This window comes from Leptinotarsa decemlineata, unplaced genomic scaffold (genome assembly GCF_025532065.1).
Source record: "Leptinotarsa decemlineata unplaced genomic scaffold, Ldec_3_MD MMD2_tig00026314_RagTag_RagTag, whole genome shotgun sequence".
NCBI classification, from domain to species: domain Eukaryota; kingdom Metazoa; phylum Arthropoda; class Insecta; order Coleoptera; family Chrysomelidae; genus Leptinotarsa; species Leptinotarsa decemlineata.
In genome coordinates, this window is record NW_027412684.1 from 4,880,286 (window position 1) to 4,900,908 (window position 20,623).

General features: G+C 33.6%; 1 protein-coding gene across 1 annotated transcript; it reads left to right on the top strand.

The window, feature by feature from the left end:
* Positions 1–5,225: 5,225 nt before the first annotated feature.
* LOC111502369 (uncharacterized) lies at positions 5,226–19,050 on the top strand. Its single transcript, XM_023156440.2, has 4 exons — positions 5,226–5,415; positions 8,449–8,565; positions 15,641–15,893; positions 18,674–19,050. The coding sequence occupies exons 1-4, from the start codon at positions 5,335–5,337 to the stop codon at positions 18,967–18,969; spliced, it is 747 nt and encodes a 248-aa protein (XP_023012208.2). The 5' UTR covers positions 5,226–5,334; the 3' UTR covers positions 18,970–19,050.
* The last annotated feature ends 1,573 nt before the right edge of the window (positions 19,051–20,623 follow it).

A 20,623-nucleotide genomic window follows, 5' to 3' on the forward strand; every position in this document is an offset into this window, starting at 1 on the left:
TTTCATGTATTTTCAGTAAGCACCTAGAACAAATTATTCATTATTATGAAAATAAAAACTATCAGATAAATTCACTGAATTAACGATCAAATCACTTGCTGTTATCTATTCAAATGAATGAACTATTCTACTAATATTATAAATGTGAATGTTTGTATGTGTAAATGTGTTCACTTCATTGCGTTAATGCAATTTAATGGATTTGGATGGAATTTGGCATATATATATATAGTTAATAATTTCACTTCACACTTTTTATTTCGGTTTAACGACTGTTATGAATTTATGTTAATGACACACTATGAAATTTCTGGAAGAAGCTTTGCGGCTCTCCATTTCTGTATCATCATATAATAAATGTGGAAAGCTTTCGAAAAAGGAAGGAAGTTTCGAACAAAAAGATTTTACAAAGAAACATGTCTTTTTGAAGATATTTTCTTTTCAGTTTATACAAAATTTCCATGGCTTCCATGAAGTTTGCTAATCGTATGAATATTTTACGGACTGTCATCTAGACAAAAGCAGAATTATCTATTCAGGTGACATTAAGTCGTAATTTTTTGAAACGTTCAGTTTCTGTAGTTATGCAAAATAGTGCTGGTGAGAAAACTGAAACAAGTATTTCTACCAGAAACTTTGAAGTACATTGATGTAGAAATCTGGAATTTTTTTCCTGGAAATCAATCATCTCCAAAAAGTATTTTCTTTCTAATTGAAATGAAAATTGCCACCCGGGCAATTTTCACTATGGTGAAATCGAAAAACTGAAGATGACCCTCTACTTCATCTCCTGAAGCCGTCAACTTGGTTGGTGAAACGCGTGTGGTCAGTTGTAACTGATTCAGTGAATGCAGAGTAGGGTCTAACTGATTCATTCATTCCATTATAGACAGCATACCTCACACTGAAGATTTTCTTAGGAGTTTTCCCAGCAGCTGAAAAGCAAATGCATCATCTACAGAACGATACTCCAGACTCTAAAAATTCATTCAACTTTACAAGATCATGTTACTGTTGAAATTTTGGTTGTTATCTTCACAATTTTTATAATCTCACATATCTGTTAAAGAATATGTCTGTTGAAATCTGATATTTCATTTATCAGCTATCGCCTACCTATGAAAGAAAATTCACAAAAGTCTAAACTTGGACGATTTACGGATTAACGACACTTGACCTTTCAACGTGCGATTCTTAGCGTGGAATCCAGAGTGACTACTTTGCGATTCAAAAACAGTAGGGTGAATATGCCCAGGACAAAAACGTACGTATTAGGAAAAATTTATTTCAAAATGAAATTTCTTAACACTCACCTATCCTAACGTACATACACTGTAGAATCTGGTAAATGCTTGCAAAAAACAAATATTTTCTTAACTGTTACCAATATGAACATAAAGTGAATTGAAAGGGTTATATGCTTAGGAGTGATTGATTTTTGGAAAAGAAAGTTTTTGGCTTTCTACTACTCCATCTTGATACAAAAAAAAAGGATGAGGGAATCTTCCAAAGAAAGGAAGGAAGTAATCAATTTTAAAATAAGTAACTATATACATGGATATGTAGATCATGCAAAGAAGTAACTTTCAGACACAGAGAAAGTCCTCCTGAAACAGCTACTTTCATATAAACATTGAATTACACGAAATAAAAAATTCTTTCGAAAGAACTACTTCCATATGAACACTGAATTATACACAAGATACTTTTCTCTAGTCAGTTTGTATTTCAAATATTCGTCGTGGAATAAAAATCAGATATCATTCACATGAGTTCTACTTTAAATGAATGGTAACCAATTGCATTTAGATGGAACAGTATCATCCTCACTGGTATACATCGATGTTTCGCCTTAAGACACTTCCCCTAAGGCTCTTCAGTACCAGATTGGATAACATTTTAGAAAATACACACAATTCATTCATGAATTACGATTTTTAAAGTCATGTAGCTGTTTCAAGAGGTATTTCTTTCAGTTTGTGTCTGAAAGTTACTTCTTTGCATGATCTACACATCCATGTATAGAGTTACTTATTTTGCTACTAGAGTTGCTATTTTCAAATTGATTACTTTCTTCCTTTCTTTCGAAGATTCCCTCATCTTTTTTTTTTGTATCAAGATGGAGTAGTTGAAAGCCAAAAACTTTCTTTCCCAAAAAAAAAGAACATAAAGTATATTCGACGTGGCACTTCTACTATACGAATTCTACGTCTGAGAAAAATATTTAATAGCAAGTATCAGCTCCAACTGATGAACGAATCCAACATTCAATAGAAGCTCTATTTAGATTGGAATTTTCCTGCGTTTGGATTGAACTTTTCCTTCGCTAACGAAAGTAGGTGATCCAATTGATTGATCACAGCCAGGTCTGCTACTGTTAGAGAGAGAAGCATCTGCAAAATAATCCTCAATGGAAATACCTGTTTAATATTTCATCAGTTCGGACTTCCATTGCCCAACATATAGTCTATATATTGTCTAATATATAGTCTATATATTAGACAATGGAAGTCCGAACTGATGAAATACACCACCGAACATTGTCAACCACCTTCAAACTTGTTTAATATGTTGTTTAATATATGTTTTTTTCGTTAACTAGCTATTGCACCCCTACGAAAGACAACCCTCAGAAGTCGAAACTTGTGCTAAAAACTAACGTGTGATTCCTAACACGGGTTGGACGATAGCAAGTGCGGCTTGAACCATCGACTCACACATCGGCCGATTGACTGAGTGAACAAAGCACCCACGTCGAACTACCGACCTACCTGAATGTCTATCGTGTATGATTTGAAATACTTCACCTGATCCTACACTGTAGAAATGTTATACGAGGTGAATATTTCAAAATTTTATTCAAAATATTCATTTTCTCAATACTTTTGATACATAGGAAGTTTGTAAATTTGTTAAAATCACCCTTTCAGCGGGTCAATTATCAGGTCATCCGAATTCAGCTCCCGCACATCATCATGTGGAACGATATTTTTTATTTTTTTCGGTAAAACAAATATTGAGCAAAACATTTAAAAAAGAAGGGGTCAATGTATGAAATTTGAACATATCATACATAGTCGAATATTTTCGAAATCAGTCATTGCAATATGAAATATTTTGGAGTTTCATAAAGAGGGAAAATTCGGAATTGAACTGGCGTTCGAATTCGAAATAGAAACAACTATACTGCAAAGAGATTATCAGAGGATATTATTTCAACAACTCTGATTTAAATCAAAAATTGTAGAACTGGCTATTGGTTCTATCAGCGCGATGCAGGCAACGTTCGATTGCTGGAAAGAGTGAACAATATATATGCACAAAGTCACCAATAGGAGCCAATCGTATTTCTGTGGTTCCAGTTAACAGACCTGGCACTTCTAGGAAACAACCACGTAGGCTATCTACCTATCTATCAGCGTGATATCATCGATAATTATGTCACCTCAGATGTGACTGCTTGACTGACAACCATAATCCTCTACCGATATTCAATTTTACTCTGAATGCATTATGTTTTCTGTTTCGAGTTGCAAAATAACAGAAAATTTCAATTTTTTCCCAGTTGGTCCTTAATACGATTCTTAGAGCCACTTCACATGAAGGCAGAAGTGACTTCTGGAAATTTAGTCAGCAAAGGTGAGTTCAACACCCCACTTCTTCGGAGAGTAACTACAGAAATAATAAAAGTATCTAATACAAGAATAGAAATGACCATAAATATATTATACCAACAAGCAAACCTATACTGAACCGTAGAAAATGGGGAAACCCTATTATTTAAGTGACCCCAATGGAAAAGATTGCGTCGAGAAACAGAATTTTGTTTATAAAATTGTCTAAATTCAATTTGGTACTCGTAGAAATGTTGTTTTGCTATAAATTATCAATACACTGGCTCATTATTGACAAGAGAGATCCGACCGACCATTTTGTGTTGTAGACAATGGTGTAAGCTATCAGGAATGTATTCAATAGTGCTAGTACTCTTTCTTCCTTTGATGTATTTCAGAAGCTAAGCTCTTCTAATCACTGTAATATCTAAAAACGGTATCTAATTTTCGATTTCAGTTCCATATATGAACATAATATTTGGGGATTTGTTATTAATAAGAGTTGAAACAAAGTCCTCTACCTTTGATTTCTTTGTATCAAAAATCGCAAATGCTTCGTCTGCATATCGGATCCAAGTCCTTGGAAAGTATTCTTACTCACATTTTAGTCCTACTTCGAATAATACTGCCAGAAGTACTTTCAGATATACTCTCGATAACCCACATCGTTATCCACCACAATATGGTAGGTTTAAATTTTTTTATCAGAGCTTCTTGCTCACTTCAACAAATGTAAGGTAACCCCACGAAAATATGTTGTAAAATGGAAGGTCTGCGATATATAAAATGAGTTGAGAAAACGTGACGAAAATGTAACGGTCAGATTGAGCGAGCCATTGAAACACGTGTCAGAGACCACCATTACTTAGCAAACTGCCAAAACCAGGAAAATCTTGTGTCGGTCGCTTAGGAAAACGGTGTGAAATTGGTGGGATCGGTATTCGACACTAGGTTTTTAGATGCGCTGGAAAGTCTGGAAATAATCTGGCAAGAGTGATATGAGAACTATGAATAGTGACGAAGTTCCCATTCCGAACAGCCCATTGTTTATCTTTTGAAGTGATTACTTCTTATGGGCTGATAAACCGCTTCGTTACGTAGTCACACACTGAACACTGAGTCACATGACTCAGTGTTCAGTGTGTGATAGACATATACTGTTGACAGTGATCATATGACCTGAAACTACCATCGCTTTTGTAAGTGTCTGGAAAAAAATCGATGGAACAAGCAGAAGATGATCCTCGAAATATTACACAATCTCCTAACGAAATGGTTGAGTTTTCTCCATCTCGCGTCGAAACGAGTATTGAGGTATTCTACGCTAGAGAATCCAGTTTTACTTTTTACAGAGTTTTATTTTCTATGAAAAAATTGTCGACTTATTTTAGATTGGCAACAATGGAATCTTCGCGTAAGTTTCGAAAATTCAAATTTGAATGAATTGCAAACAGTTCATTCAAAATGTTAAATCGAGTTTTTCTGATGATACATATAATATAGATGGTAATGATATGAGATTAGCTAGGTTATTTGTTCCCATATATCGTACTCGAGATAAACTATCTGGAGTACGCTTAATGAAATGTGTTATCAGACGGAGAGTTTTCAAATTGCTTCTCGTAAATATGTACGTTAACATGTCAATGTTAACTCAATAATTAGTTATCAGTTCAGTAACTTGACTCAGTCAAACATTATTTTTCCAGAATAAATCAATATGAAACTATTGATTATAACTGTTACAATCTTCTTTGTTGTAGAAGCTGAAAGTAATCATTATCGATGGAGACATGACAAGGTATGACAGACTAATATGATCAGATGAAAAAATTATCTGAACATTCTTAAAAAATGTTGCTTTTTTTAAAATATCAATACAAATTAGGAATGACTTAATCCGGTCAATATAATTAATGTGAAAGTTTGTATCTGATTGGTCCAATCTTTCCTTGAGTGTCGATATTCATGTCTTATTTATGTTTGAGCTTCCTCCCTGGTTATCATTGTCATGTTTTTGTATTTCTATGGCCTCTCTCAATAGCCTCAAATAATACCCAGTTTCAATCAATCAATTATGTTCAAGAAATTCTCATTGACAAAGCTAGTGAAACTTTATGAAGTCAACAGTATTGAAGTTTAAAAAAAATTTAATTATGATATACATCGAATAGTCATTATAGGGTTGAAAAATGTACATATACGAATACACATAAATAAAGCAATATATAAACCATTACAGATGATAAATAAATTAATCATTACAGATATTTAGGAATCTGAAATACAGATAGTCAAAATACATTATTGTAATATTTCTTCAAGTCATAGTAGGTTTTTTGCAGAAGTACTCCTTTAACTGATTTTCTGATTTAAAAAAAAATATTATGGCCCAATAGCACATTTGAAGGTGGTTGCATATTTTCTTGCTCTCATATATCAAAGAAAATTTTGTAATTTTTGTGATTTTGGGATTGGGTAAATTCCGACTTCCTCTCGTGTGGTAACGTCTGTCATTATTTGCTGCTGAGTTAGAGTATTTTTTGTGAATTAGGCTCATGGTTTCTAAAAGGAATAAACAAGGTACAGTAAGAATTGTCTGACTGATGAAAAGTGATTTGCAGTGGAATGTGATTTTGCCTTACATATGTACCTGACAGCCCTCAGTCAACTATTCTCTAGGACCTCTAGTTTTTTCAAAAAACAAGAACAATTTCATAGGACTTTCTCAAAATGCCACTATTATAACAATATTGGATAGAGAAATATCGCGTTCCTGGTGCCCATATTCATTTATTCATTCATTTATATTCAACGAAAGTTATTTTTGTGGAGGGAAAATCAATTTTTTATCGACCTTTTTTGGGTATTTTATGTTCTGTACGAGATCACCTTTTTTATAATAGTACGAGTACAAGCATCAAATATAACTGATACTACCTGGGGCCTGAAGATGGCGCTAGTCTTATTGCATTCCCCGCTTTTTCAGTTAGTTCTGGCCTTCAAAAAGAAGCTGTTGAAATTTCATGTTTGTGAGTTATTGTGCCAAGCGTGACACTACTTTTGTTATTGTCAAAAAAATGGATGAAAAACAATTTTGTGTTTCAATTTTACACTGCTTTTTGATGGGAAAAAACTGTCAAGCGAAACAATGGCTCGTAAAGTGTTATAAGGACTCCGCTCCACCAGAAACAACAATTGAACGTTTGCTGACTTCACACGTGGTCACTGGATGATCGAATGAGGTAGTAACAGAAAACCCAAAAAAAAACACACAAAAGTGTTTTGATGGTCCAAAAGTGAAGTTGCGTGAGTTAGCTGACATTTTGGAGATATCAGAAGAACGTGTTTGATTTATATTTCACGAGCATTTGACTTTTAGAAAGCTCCGTTCAAAGTGGATGCCGCGCGGCCTCACTGATGACAAAAAAAAAAAGATGTTTTGATGATTCTTAGCAGTGTTTCCATGTTCGAACATAATAAACAGTAATTTTTACGTCGATATGTGACAGTGGATGAAACATGGATGGACGCATCACTTCACTCCGGAATCAAAACGACTGTCATCTGAGTGGAGAGCAACTAGTGAACCTCGTCCACAGCGCCCGAAAGCACAACAAGCGGCTGGAAAAGTTATGGCCTCTGTATTTTGAGATGTGCGCGGGTTAATATTCATCGAATATCTGGAGAAGGAAAATACCATCGACAGTGAGTATTATATAGCGTTATTGAAGCGTTTGAAGGCCGAGATAAAGGAAAGACCTCATATGGCATAGGAAAAAAATGAATCCATCAAGACAACGCACCGTGTCACAAATCAAACAAAACAATGGAAAAATTGCATGAATTGGCCTTCGAGTTACTCCCACATCCCCCGTATTCGCCAAATTTGGCTCCCAGCGACTACTGACTGTTCGCAGACCTCAAATAAAATGGTCATCGGTAAGAAATGTTGCTCGAATGGAAGGGTTAACGCTGAAAGTGTGACCTATTCTGAGACAAAAGTCTCATTCTATAAAAGAGGTTTTGAAATGTTAGAGCAGCACTGGAATGATTGTGTGGCTCTTGATGATATTACGTTGATGAATAAATCCAATTTTGTTGTTTTGACAGCAATATGATTTATGTAATATACAAATCGCAATTCCTTATCAAAGATAACTCGTAGATACTTCATTGAAGTGACACGAGTTAGTGGATTACCATTCAGTGAATATGATGTGTGAAATTTCCTATTCACTTTGTGGAAGCTAATGGAACTACATTTGCTGATGATCATGTGTAATTCATGTCTTATTCGTTAGCAATTGTTCTTGGTTGGATTGAATTATTCAAGATATTGAACAAAAGTCATTTTTTGTGATGGAAAATCAGTTTTTTATCGACTTTTTTTGGATATTTATACCCAAATATGTAAATTATAATGAAGAACTTCATACAGGTGTTAGAAGGGCAAACTTTTCAGTTTACCCCTTTGACATCGACAAATGTATGAAGTTCTTCATAATAATTTTCATATTTTTCAGATTGGGAAAGGTGAAAATGCCCAAAAAAGGTCGATAAAGAATCTGTACCGTTTATAAAGACATTTTTATCAAGAATACCTGAACATAATTCGATGGAAAAATATCAGTTCACCCAGTCCACTAAAATCAATACTTCCTAACTCAGTTTTCTGTATGATTCGTGCACCATAAAAATATATATTCTCAAGTGATCATATCTTTTTTCCACAGATTCCTAATTTTTATATGAAAAACTGTATTATTATTTCGAATATTTTCCATGGGTGGATGGTTCAAGAAAAATAAACTTGTATCAATGTTAATTTCAGGTTAGTCAATCAATTGTGAATGATGCCATTCCAGTATTTTTTGATTGGAGGAACTTCAACGCCACATTACCTCCAAGAGACATGGGAAATAGCACTAAAAGTTGGGCATTTGCTGTTGTAAGTAATATTCCCTCCAACTGTAAGTTAAATTGAAGGTCGCCTGCGAAACACCAAATGTATTTCAATTTCCAAATGAAACTGTAGGGTATATACAGGATGTTTCAATATTGAATGATAATACTGAATGGTAATAATAAGTGGCCTCCTTATTATCATGCTCTACCATATTTTATTTCATCACTATTATAATACGCCACTGTCCTTTTTCCAAATGGATATAATTTTTGTAATCAACCTCTTCTCATGAAAATATTTTTTTTGTTGACCGGTCAACGGTTTTTGAGGTAGAAAAAAGCCCTAATTTGTTTGTCCCTATTCGATTGTTTCTCCTATTCTTGAAATGACAATTGTGATAATCAAAAAATCTAGGCAAGCTTCTCACAGTTGTTTATCAATAATTCCCATATTATTCATTAATTCACAACACAACAAAGTTTTTGTTTCGGGGTTGAAATTAGATGATTTTAATGTATTTCCACGTGTTAAAATCGAAAGTGACCATAAAAATTATATATTAGCTCTTGTTTTCAAGATATAGTATCATTATATTATATATATATATATATATATATATATATATATATATATATATATATATATATATGTATATTGAGTTTTCAACAAATGAAATATTTCATCACCAACAGTTGGTACACATGTTTGTTTACATAACACCCCTCTCATCAGCTGTTCTTAAGTAGTAAACATAACCTATGTGAGTTTGTCAATTGTACGCACGTGGTTGCTATTGCAATTATCGTGTGAAGTTGATTTTTAAATTAATTTAAGTGCTGATCTGAAATGCCTCGAAAGTGTGTGAATTCTGTCGATAGCTTTTGCTATATATGTGGTGAAATAACATTTAAGGCTCAGAAACGTAAAATGACACCTATCGTTAAGACAGCCTATGAACATTATTTTGGTGTGAAAGTTGGGGACCAAGATAAATCATGGGCTCCTCATATATGTTGTAATTCTTGTTCCGTCATATTGCGAGAGTGGCTGAAAAATAAAAACCGGGCAATGGCTTTTGCAGTACCTATGGTTTGGCGTGAGCCTACCAATCATACAGACGACTGTTATTTCTGCTTAACTCCTCCCATTAAGCAAGGTTAATCTATGAAGAAAAGAGGAACGGTTAAATACCCTAATCTCCCATCTGCTCTTCGGCCTGTACCACACTCAGACAATTTGCCAGTCCCTTCTCCACCCCAAAACTATGAAATTTCAGAGGAAGGTGATGAAGACTGTTTAAAAGGAGCAACATATCCTTCTACATCCTATGACCCTGATTTTGAGGTAAGCGATAGGTCTAGTGATCCGCACAGAATTAGTCAAGCAGAGTTGAGTGACCATATAAGAGATCTTCGCTTGTCTAAGGAAAAGGCTGAGCTGTTATGGTCAAGACTGCAACAGTGGAATCTTCTAAAACATGATGTGAAAATATCTCAGTACAGACAGCGTCAAAAATTTCATTTCAGGTTTTTTTGCTTGACATAATTGTTGTTTTCAGCTATTCATTTCAATTTTATTTGTTGTTTCAGGGATTTCAAATCGTATCATATCATATTAGACAGTGGAAGTCCGAACTAATGAAATTCACCATGAAACATTGTCAACCACCTTCAAACAGACAGGAATATAATAAATAATCATACAGAATCATCCATGCATATAAGCGAAATTTCATTATTGGCAACTTGCCTTGAAGATACTCATCTCAGAATTTTCCTCAACTGAGTTTGGAACAGCTACCTCAATTGCTGTTGTTTTAGCAGTCAGTGATGCAGGTGATGATTTAGTTCCAAACGTTCTGTCTCACATAATCTTCTGTGGGTTCTTGAAAACGTTCGAGCAACGGAAACTATTCTATTTAGGAAGCGCTCCTTATAGTACGAGAGCTAGCAACGTTTGGAAAACAAGAAGTTTAGAACAGTTGGTTTTTTGATATGCTGTCTTTCTTGCTCTTTCGGTTAGAGTCCGGGCTACCTGGCTGGCGGTAGTGGTTACGTTTATAAATGTACATCTTACCTGCACAGGTAAAAATCCTCAACTTTAAAAGACTTCTTCAAAGCGTAATTTTCAATTTTTTGCCTTTAGATAGATCCACCAGACATCAATTTTTATTGCCAGGCATTTTTATTATTGTTAATCATGTGCCATACGTGATTTTTTATTTTATTCAAATGAAACATTCAAAGTATTTTTGAATGTCTGTAATTTTTATATAATGTTCTTTGAACATAAAATAATCTGAAATGAATTTGCCAGACGTTAAGTCGATTGTTCAGTATTGAATATAAATAAAAAAGTAATGAAAAGTATTGGGGTATAATGCTTGTGGTTACAGAGATACACTTCAAAGTGCAAGAAAGATAGAAAGCGACGGCAGCGTATCGGCAGAAAATTTTAAGAAGGAGACAGGAAATAATTGCAAAAATACATTAATTGCACTGAAAACATTTTAACATAAAAATGAAAATATAATAAAAAAAGCATAAATTGAAAAGAATGGAATAAAAACTTTATCAAGGAAGGTTCAAAAATTATATTTTTTTAATTGAACAAGTAGTGATTATTACACGTGAATTACAAATATATAATGCAAAGTTTCAGATTTTTTTCAAATTAAAATATCTTCAGTCTATAATAGTGTCACAAAAAAAGGAAGCATCTTCATAATCATCATCATCATCATCATCTTCCCTCTCACTGCCAGAATTATTTATATCATCGTCTTGAGAATTGTCATTGTCTTCCAATATTCCATCATCTGTAACAAAAAAATTAAAATTCCTGTAATTGTTTTTGTTCGTTATATGATAATTCGGTTTCTATCGATTAATGTTCTATTCAATACCTACTTTGAATAATAACATCTGCAACTATGGAAGGTAATTGCTCTCCTACAAAAAAAACTTTGTTTGAAATCTGTTTTTCCGTTAATCAGCTGTCGCCCCCATGCGAACAACAATTCTCAGAAGTTGAGAAACTTGTGCGAGCTGAAAACTAACGAGGTCTTACCTTTTAACGTGTGATTTCTAACATGGTTGCAGAATCATCCCAGCTTCAACCAGATGAATTATCTCGAGAAAAATATCTGGTCGAGGCGGGAATCGAACCGCTGCCAATTCCACAACGAATCAGACAAAATCATATTTATCATCGAATGTTGAGTGATGAATTGAACTCGAAGCACTAACCTCAATAACGATTTCACTGTTTATGTTTTCCGCAATAGTTTCACTAACATTTGCTGGTGTATTTAATGGCAAAGTATGTGAAGTAGATTTACTGATACTATCTATTTCAGTCGATGGATCACGGTACTTTAATTTATATTTTAAACGTATATTCAAAACTTCCTGGCATTTTTTCAGTATATTAACCACGAAAAGTATGATTTTGTCTTTATGTCCTTTATAGAAAACACATTTCATCTTATCACTGACCATTATAACAAAATTAATAAATAAAACATCACAAATAACGAAAACACAAAACAAACATGTGACTTTAGACTGACGCCATGTTGTCCATTTGCCGATGCGCTGCCGTCGCTTTCTATCTGTCTTGCACTTTAAACTGTCTCTCTCTCTCTCTCGCTCTCCAACCACAAGAATCAATACTTTCCATTACTTTTTTATTTATATTTAATACTTAACAATTGAATTAACGCCTAGCAAATTGATTTTAGATTATTTTCTGTTTAAAGAACATAATATAACGATTACAGACATTCGAAATACTTTGAATTTTTTATTTCAAAAAAATAAAGATTCACGGGTGGAACATAATTCACAACAATAAAAATGCCTGGCAATAAAAAATGTATGTCTGGTGGATCTATCTGAAGGCAAAAAATTAAAATTACGCTTTAAATAATTATTTTGAAGTTAAGGATTTTTACCGCATTAATTGCGCATTAATAAACGCAACCTCTACCGCTAGACAGGTAACCCGGACTCTAACCGAAAGAGCAAAAAAGACAGCATATCAAAAAACCAACTGTTCTGAAATTCTTGTTTTCCAAACGTTGCTAGCTCTCGTACTATAAGGAGCGCTGTTCTGAAATTATTTCTCAAAAACGTTGCTAGCTCTAATATAGGTACAGTCGCCTGGTTTAATATGCGTTTTCGTTAGCAAGCCAATACTAGTAATGCATATCTGTTTATTTGCTATTCGAAAAGTTCACCATGCTTTTTTGAATAAACAAGTTGATATGACGTAAATAACATCACGTATCCAGCTTGAGAAGTGTCAGAATTGTTTACGTTGACAACTAAATTAGCACTCCAGATGTATGTATCCCACAAAACATTCCTACTACACTTCAACGGCTGATTTCTCATAGGGATAAGCAAATGCCCACATAGCAATAGATATTCCAGGTATATTTCATGAATATACATTTAAGGATATTGTATTATGCTATGAATATGCCATGGATATATATATCTTCTGGAGAATATTCCCTGGAAGTGCTCCTGGCGAACCTTTGATATATTTTAAGAATATTCCTTGGGAATATTCTTGGAATATCTTATAATATTCTTAGAATATCTAAGGTATATTCTATTAAGAATATTCCAGGAATAGAACCCCAGGAATATTCATAAAATATTCAGGATATTCTTAGTTTATTGTAGGAATATACAATAGAGAAACACCATAGAATATTCTTTAAATATATTTTATGAATATTCTAGGAATATTTGGAATATTCCAAGAATGTGACGAGTAACCGCTATTAGGCATGTATATATTGCATTTTGATACAAGATTCACAAAAGTAATAAAACACATAATATTCATAAACAAATATATTTTAAAAACAATATACACTGAAATATTTGACGTTTCAACCAATATTAAAAATAAAAAATCTAATTCAAAATATTTATTCACTGAATAAAATATTCCTGAATACTGTCATATTACAAATATTAGAAATGTATTCAAATTAGGATGTTCCTACTCTCAAACAAATGTATACTTAAAAATATACTAAAATAACAACTCTGTGAATTCATCAGCACTAATTAAAAAATAATAAATATATCATTTCATTGAAAAAGAAAAAGTGTATTACATCAAGAAATAGGTTAGGTTAGGTTTCTCATTTAGAAAAATAAACCCACAAATGAAGTATTTAAAATGAGTGGTATGATGCGTTCTTCAATAAACTTCACTTACTTAAAGTTATTCAAACTTTGCTCACCAGAATAGTTTTCCCTATATTTGTCCAACAATGCATCAGCCAGTGTTCCAATAGTAATACCTGGAACAAAATGTACATTAACGTTCATTATCACTATTTGAAAAAGGCACAATAAAACTGGAATAAAAATCAAATAGATATTTTTCGCATAGGTTACTTATGAACATTTACAACATTTTATGACTTGGAAAGCAACTTGCATTGTCTTGTTGAAAAGTAATCATTACGTTTTCAGTTCCTTGGCGCACCTGCCTGTACCAGGTACCACTCTGTTTCCTTTTGGGCAAATTGATACAATCTTGAAAACGAGTGATAAAAATTATGAAAACAAATGATACAAAAGAATGTGTCATTCACTTACTTTTCTCTATTGAATATACACAACTGAAATCACTAGTTCAAACATGTACTTAGTCAAACCAACAAATCCCACACACCAACTCTCCTCGAACCTAAAATGAGGTATAGTAGGTTAATCACCATGACTTTATTATCGATACTATTGCATTTTACTTACTTTTCTTGAAGACTGAATAGATGCAACTTCCCTGTTTGAAGATCCAAAATCAAACTATTCGCTGTACTGCAAATTGGACAACCCCAAATTATAAATGGTACACTGAACGTGACAGAATTATACTTTGATAATAACACCAACACACCATGCATTACACACGCGAACCTGCCACGTCAACCGCCATGTTGAATCAAATGTCGAATTTAACGCAGACGCAAATGTACCATGCATTAAGGGACAGCCGCTTTCACAAAGCTTATTCGACTGTCGCGCGCTACACTTCAATTGACCAATGAGAAACGTTTACTCCAATTATTCACTTCCCCATTTCTCTGTTTCCAGGATTTTTCGCTTTGTAATTAAATAATTTCAAATACAAAAAGACAAATAGGATGAGAATTAACCAATTTATTGATGCAATTGGTTCATTTATTGGCCCATTCAAATTTTTTTGTCGTTTCCAACAGTTGCTGTTGGAGCAATTCATCCAGAATATTTGCGTTGAGTTCAAAAACTGGTTAACACTATCAGGGTTATATACATTAGGTTATGCATTCGATTAAGATCTTCAAATATTTTTGTTTTTAATAATATTGAATTATTTGAATACGTTATTATAAGATAATTCAAAATTCCATTGTATAGAATATTCCAAAATATACCGTGGGGATATATTCTAAGAATATACCATATGGTATATTCGATCGACAATATTCTTAGAATATTCAAGGGAGAATAATCCATTTATAGACATTCTATGCACATTCTTTCGGGAATAATCCTGCCATATTCATTCAAGCATATTCTATGAATATTCTAAAGGCATGTATATATTCCAAGAATATTCTATGAATATTTGGAATATATACGTTCGTTTTATGATATACAGGGAATATTCCATGAATATCTAGTGCTGTGTGGGTGAACGCATTTCTTTTGCTACCTCAAAAACCGTTTGCCGGACGAAAAAAAAAGGCTAGAGACCAGTTTCATGAGACTGTAGCAATTACGAAAATAATATTTATTTGGGAAAAGGACATTGGCCTATCATGATTTCGATAAGAAAAATATAGCAGAGCATGTTAACAAGGACGCCACTGATGAACATTAGGATGATCTTCACCATGATGAAAAATTATTCTTATGCGTACTTTGCATGTACTGAAATTTAAAAAAAAGCGGACCTATGTTCATATGGAAAATCTTTCCTAAAATCATCCAAGGATTATCTTCAGGATCAACATTCAATTATGAAACGTCCCGTGTACTTTTATTCATGTAACAAAAATTAAAATGAATATCATGCAACACAAACCAATTCATTATTCTCACAGGCATCTGCAATAGAAACCGGACTTTTCAATTACAATGGTACTTTAGAATACCTGAGTGTCCAATATTTGCTGGATTGTGCTTTCACGCAAAATGTATTTGGTTTATTTTATCATACTTCCCTCAATGGAATACCTTCTGAAGAAGCATACCCTTACACAGGTGAAGAAGGACTTTGCAAGTGGGTTTCTTCAAGAGTATTCACTTCATACAGCTATGTTTTCGGCAATGAAACGTTGCTGCAAGAAATTGTAGGTAGGTTATAATGATGATACTAAAAGAAAAATCAATTTACGTGAAACTGACTTGTGTTGAAAGATATATTCAATTCAGTGTGCTGTCTGATTCAGTCAGTTTTATCGTTAGTAATAGCTTGAGTTCAGAGAAAAACATTTTCAGCATTCAACTCAACCTACACTGAATGACTACCATGATAAGAATAAAAAAAGACATCCTTAAAGATATTATACCGATACCGATCAAGCAGTAGTATGTGGTGAAACTTGAAACTAGATCACTTTGAAAATACAATGGAGAGCATATTCGAACATTCTCTATCCAACTAGGATATTTTCGACAATGCTGTCTTGCCACTGCTATAAGTAGTAACAACTTTGATTTTTCGAATAGTGAAATGTTGGGTTTTCCAGGTAGTTTAATTGAAGCCAGTCATTACCAAGAGTTTCGTTTTTATTCGTATCAAAGTAACATCTTACATCGAAGAGTATATGCACACTAATGATTCATCAGAATCGGGGTTATACAGAATTGGTTGCTCATCACTTATTATCTAATTGTTATATATTTGAACTGCAAACAGTTCAATGTAGTGAAAAGGTACCAGTAATACATAATTAGGTCGAGGTGAGTTTAATGAACCTGCAACGTTTCTATACGTAGAATTGTGGAAAAGACAATTGAATATAATACGAATTTGGTAACCTATTTGAAATGTAAAATATGTGACTTAAATCTTTATCACAATAGAACACCCCGTTTATATTACTTTTGAAATCTACAACAATTACCAGAAAACTTCTTCTGATATTTTCCTATACCTATCTGTTAACGTTTTCAAAATATGAATTAATTCCAATTTTTTTCTTCGGAAATCATGGAAAAAAAAGAAAATTTCAACAGCTTTCTCAAAACGGTAACTCAAAAACGGTAACAGGGAGGTGTGTAGAAATATCGAAAAAGTTGTCGTGTAATTGTTGTAGATTCCAAGAATAATATTATATACAGGGTGTTCCATTCGAAAAATCTATGTTTCTACTACTTTTTTAATGGACGCAGCAACACCGCATTTTTTTAAATACTTTAGTTTGGTAGAGAATGTCCGAATATTCTCTTTAATGAATTTCAAAAGTGATCCGTTTTCTGGTTCACCAGAAACGTCTAAAATGCCATCCACCGTGAACCAGCCTGTATTACGAATGCACACAGATTTATCAGCGTAGTAGGCAAAATCTATATGCGATATGACTAATGTCACTTCAGATTCGTTTGCTGGATATAGGTACGTATCTCAAATATGAGAATGTTCAAATTAAATATGTCTCAAATGAAAGCGAGTGCAAGAGAAAAACATCTTACTCGCAGAATGAAAATTATTTTCATGAAATTATCGTTTTCTAAATACAAAGAACCAAAATGAACATTTGAAAATTTGAAAAACCTTCTTGGTAATATAGAATAATAGTTTTTCAGAACAATATTAGCTTCATTAGCAAGAAACATTGAAAATCACAGTTTGGGTTTTTCAGAAAACCAACACGTTATGTGTACCGTTACACCCTTCTAATTAGAGGATCAAATTCCATTCTGAAAGATTCAGATAACACAACAACCAAAAAAATTCAACAAGACCTCATCTTTTCAGCTGAAGCTCTTAATCAGAATTTTACAGAATCCACAATTCCACCACTAACATAAGCGGATGGTTCAATTGCAACAAAAGCCATAGAGAAAGCAAATCTACTAGCTGAACACTTTGCGTCCCACTCTACAGTTGGTAGATTTCTCGTGTTCAACCTATTCCCAAAAAGGGCAAGAAAACGAAAGACCAGTCACTATCAGTGATATCAAAATCAATAAGAAAGCCGTAAACCATCACATTCTAAAATATTTGGAAGGTTTCAACAATTTGAGCGATCATCAATATGGCTTTCGATCAACAGGCGACCTTCTATCGTATGTCACCCATATTTGGAAGAACGCAATCGTGATTTATTAGACAATTCCGCTTTCTGCTTCGATAAGTTTGTTGGGGGTTAAAATGGACACCAATATGTTTTGGCACAACCATGTCGCTGGAATTGCAAAGGCTGCTTTTCAAAAGCTTGGAACACTGTTCCGAACCAGAAAACTTTACACACCTCAGCAAATTTCGATGCTTTATAAAGTTCGGATCAGACCTTCTGTGGAGCATTGTTCTCATGTATTGGGCTCTGCCCCCAAACATACCCTGAAGCTGCTGGATTCCATCCAGAAAAGAGTCATCCGCCTGATTGGAGACGCAAACATCAATTGCATGCAACCTTGATAGTCTGGAACATCGAAGGAAGGTTGGATATTTGTCTCTCTTCTATAGGCACTTTCACAGGAACTGTTCAAATTACTTGGCACATTTGATTCCACCAAGAGCAGTACAAATCATAAATACGCGACGGACTTTGGCTGCTCATCGTTTTGAGGTTCAAGTCAGTACACCTCGAACTTCACTGTTTAAGAACTCTTCCATTTGAAGAACGGCGTTTATGTGGAACAAACTTCCTGAGTATGTTTTTTCAAATAAATTTAATTTCCAGCGAATCAAATGCAATGTGAATCACTACTTTCGCACAAGCACCGCTCTAAGAGGGGCTTAAGAAATTTCCGGTAGTGCTAGTGTTTTGTTCTTAAAAAAAATCTGTGGTCAATTTATGCCACATGTTTTATCGATCACAGTCCGCCGCCTGGATTTTGTTTTTTTTTTAAACGTGACTCTGGCTAAGCAAGACTAAATTTTTATATCAGTGCAATTTTTTTCACAGCTAAAACGGGACCGCTTACAGTCACCATCGATGGCATCAACTTAGCCAACTATACGTCAGGAATAATAGATGGAGCTACATGCGAGAAAAATGAAAAAAACTACGAAAGTCCATGGAGTGCCGTAATTATAGGTTATGGTTCAGAAAATGGTACCGATTATTGGATAATGAAAAATTCATTAGGTACTACATGGGGTGAAGAAGGATACTTCAGACTGAAAAGAGGTGTGAATGCCTGTGGAATTACAAACGGAGCGTGGACTTCAGCAGTGGTAGGACACACAGTTGATGAATAAGATTTAATTCGGTGTAATTGAGAACCAAAAATTTAATAAAATTCGACGGTGTTCACATCATTCTCGATTTATTCAAATCTGGCTTTGTGTTTCAATCTCCGTAGTAACATAATAATACATACCCTTCCGAAATTTACCTTCCATTCACCAAGTCGAGGACAAAATGACTAGATTCGGTCGAGGAAATATTGAGTTAGTCATTTCAAGATTCAATATACTCGAACGAAAGTCACTTTTGTGGAAAACCTTTTGTTATCTACCTTCTTCACTCTAATGAAATGAATGAAAACACTTTTGTCTAAATATTCAACGAAAGTCATTTTTTTGTGAAGAAAAATCATTTTTTTATCGACGTTATATGAAAAGTTTTACCTTTAACAATCTGAAGAATATAAGTATTATAATGGAGTACTCTATACAAGTTTAGAAAGGGCAAACTTTTTAGATTACCTTTTCTGCACTTTACTGCGTAAAATCGAAGTATTTTTCAAAAAGTAATTTTTTTTATTTATCAGTAACTTGTCGTATTCAACGATGTTGCCTGTGAAAAAAATGCTATGATATAATAAATAGGTACTTATCTCAACGTTTCGGAGGCCAAAATTTGCTGTCGTCTTCAGAAATTGACAAAAAATTCAAAGATATCTACAGTTATTCCTTTCCTGATTATTTATTTTTCAACTCCTTTGACATCTGTCAAAGAAGTTGAGAAGTGAATAATCAGCAAAGAAATAACTGTTCAAAAAATCTGTTTAAAATCTGTTTTTCAGTTAATCAGCTGTCGCTCCATACGAACGACAACTCTCAGAAGTTGAGAAACTTGAGCGAGCTAAGGACTACCTTTCAACTTACCTTTCAACGTGTGATTCCTAACACGGTAACTGCATATATATTTCAACTTTTTTCCATTTCTGAAGACGGAGGCAGATTTTGGCCTCCAAAACGTTAAGATAACTATTATATTGTTTCTTAGTATTTTTTTGTTAGACAAAATTCTTAAATACAAGTTAATGATGAATAAAACATTTTTCTTTGTGAACAATACTTTGATTTTACGCAGTAACTCATCGAGGTTAACTAAAAAGTTTGCCCTTTCTACATCTGTATAAAGTTCTCCATTATAATTTTCATATTTTTCAGATTGTGGAAGGTGAAAATACGTGTTCAAGGAGCCTTACGTCAACATTTCTACCGGTTTGGCCTGTATATACTGCAGAGCATTCACTACACTCTATTTTATTAATACAATATATTTTATCACACGAACCTCGGACGCTCTTCTTGCACCTATCAAATAGCTCCAATTATTAAACTTTCTAGCTTGACAACAATATTTCATATATGATCATTTGCAGGCAAGTCTATACGATTGGTTTTGTAAGTAAAGTATCTTATGATTTCAATTTCGATTGGTGAATAAAGGGGAATAAATTAGTGCCTAAATATTATACATATTTTATTAGACATAGACACTTGATTGAAGACATTGAAAGTCCTGCATTTTCGCCATTAAGAAGAGGAGTGGTGTACAAAGAATATAGAAAACATCTTAGCTTTATAATTAAAATGTATCAAAACGAAATATTATGTGAACAAATAAAAACCAATCTGTCAAAAATGATATGTTATTGTAAACGTTAAAAATTTTTCTCCT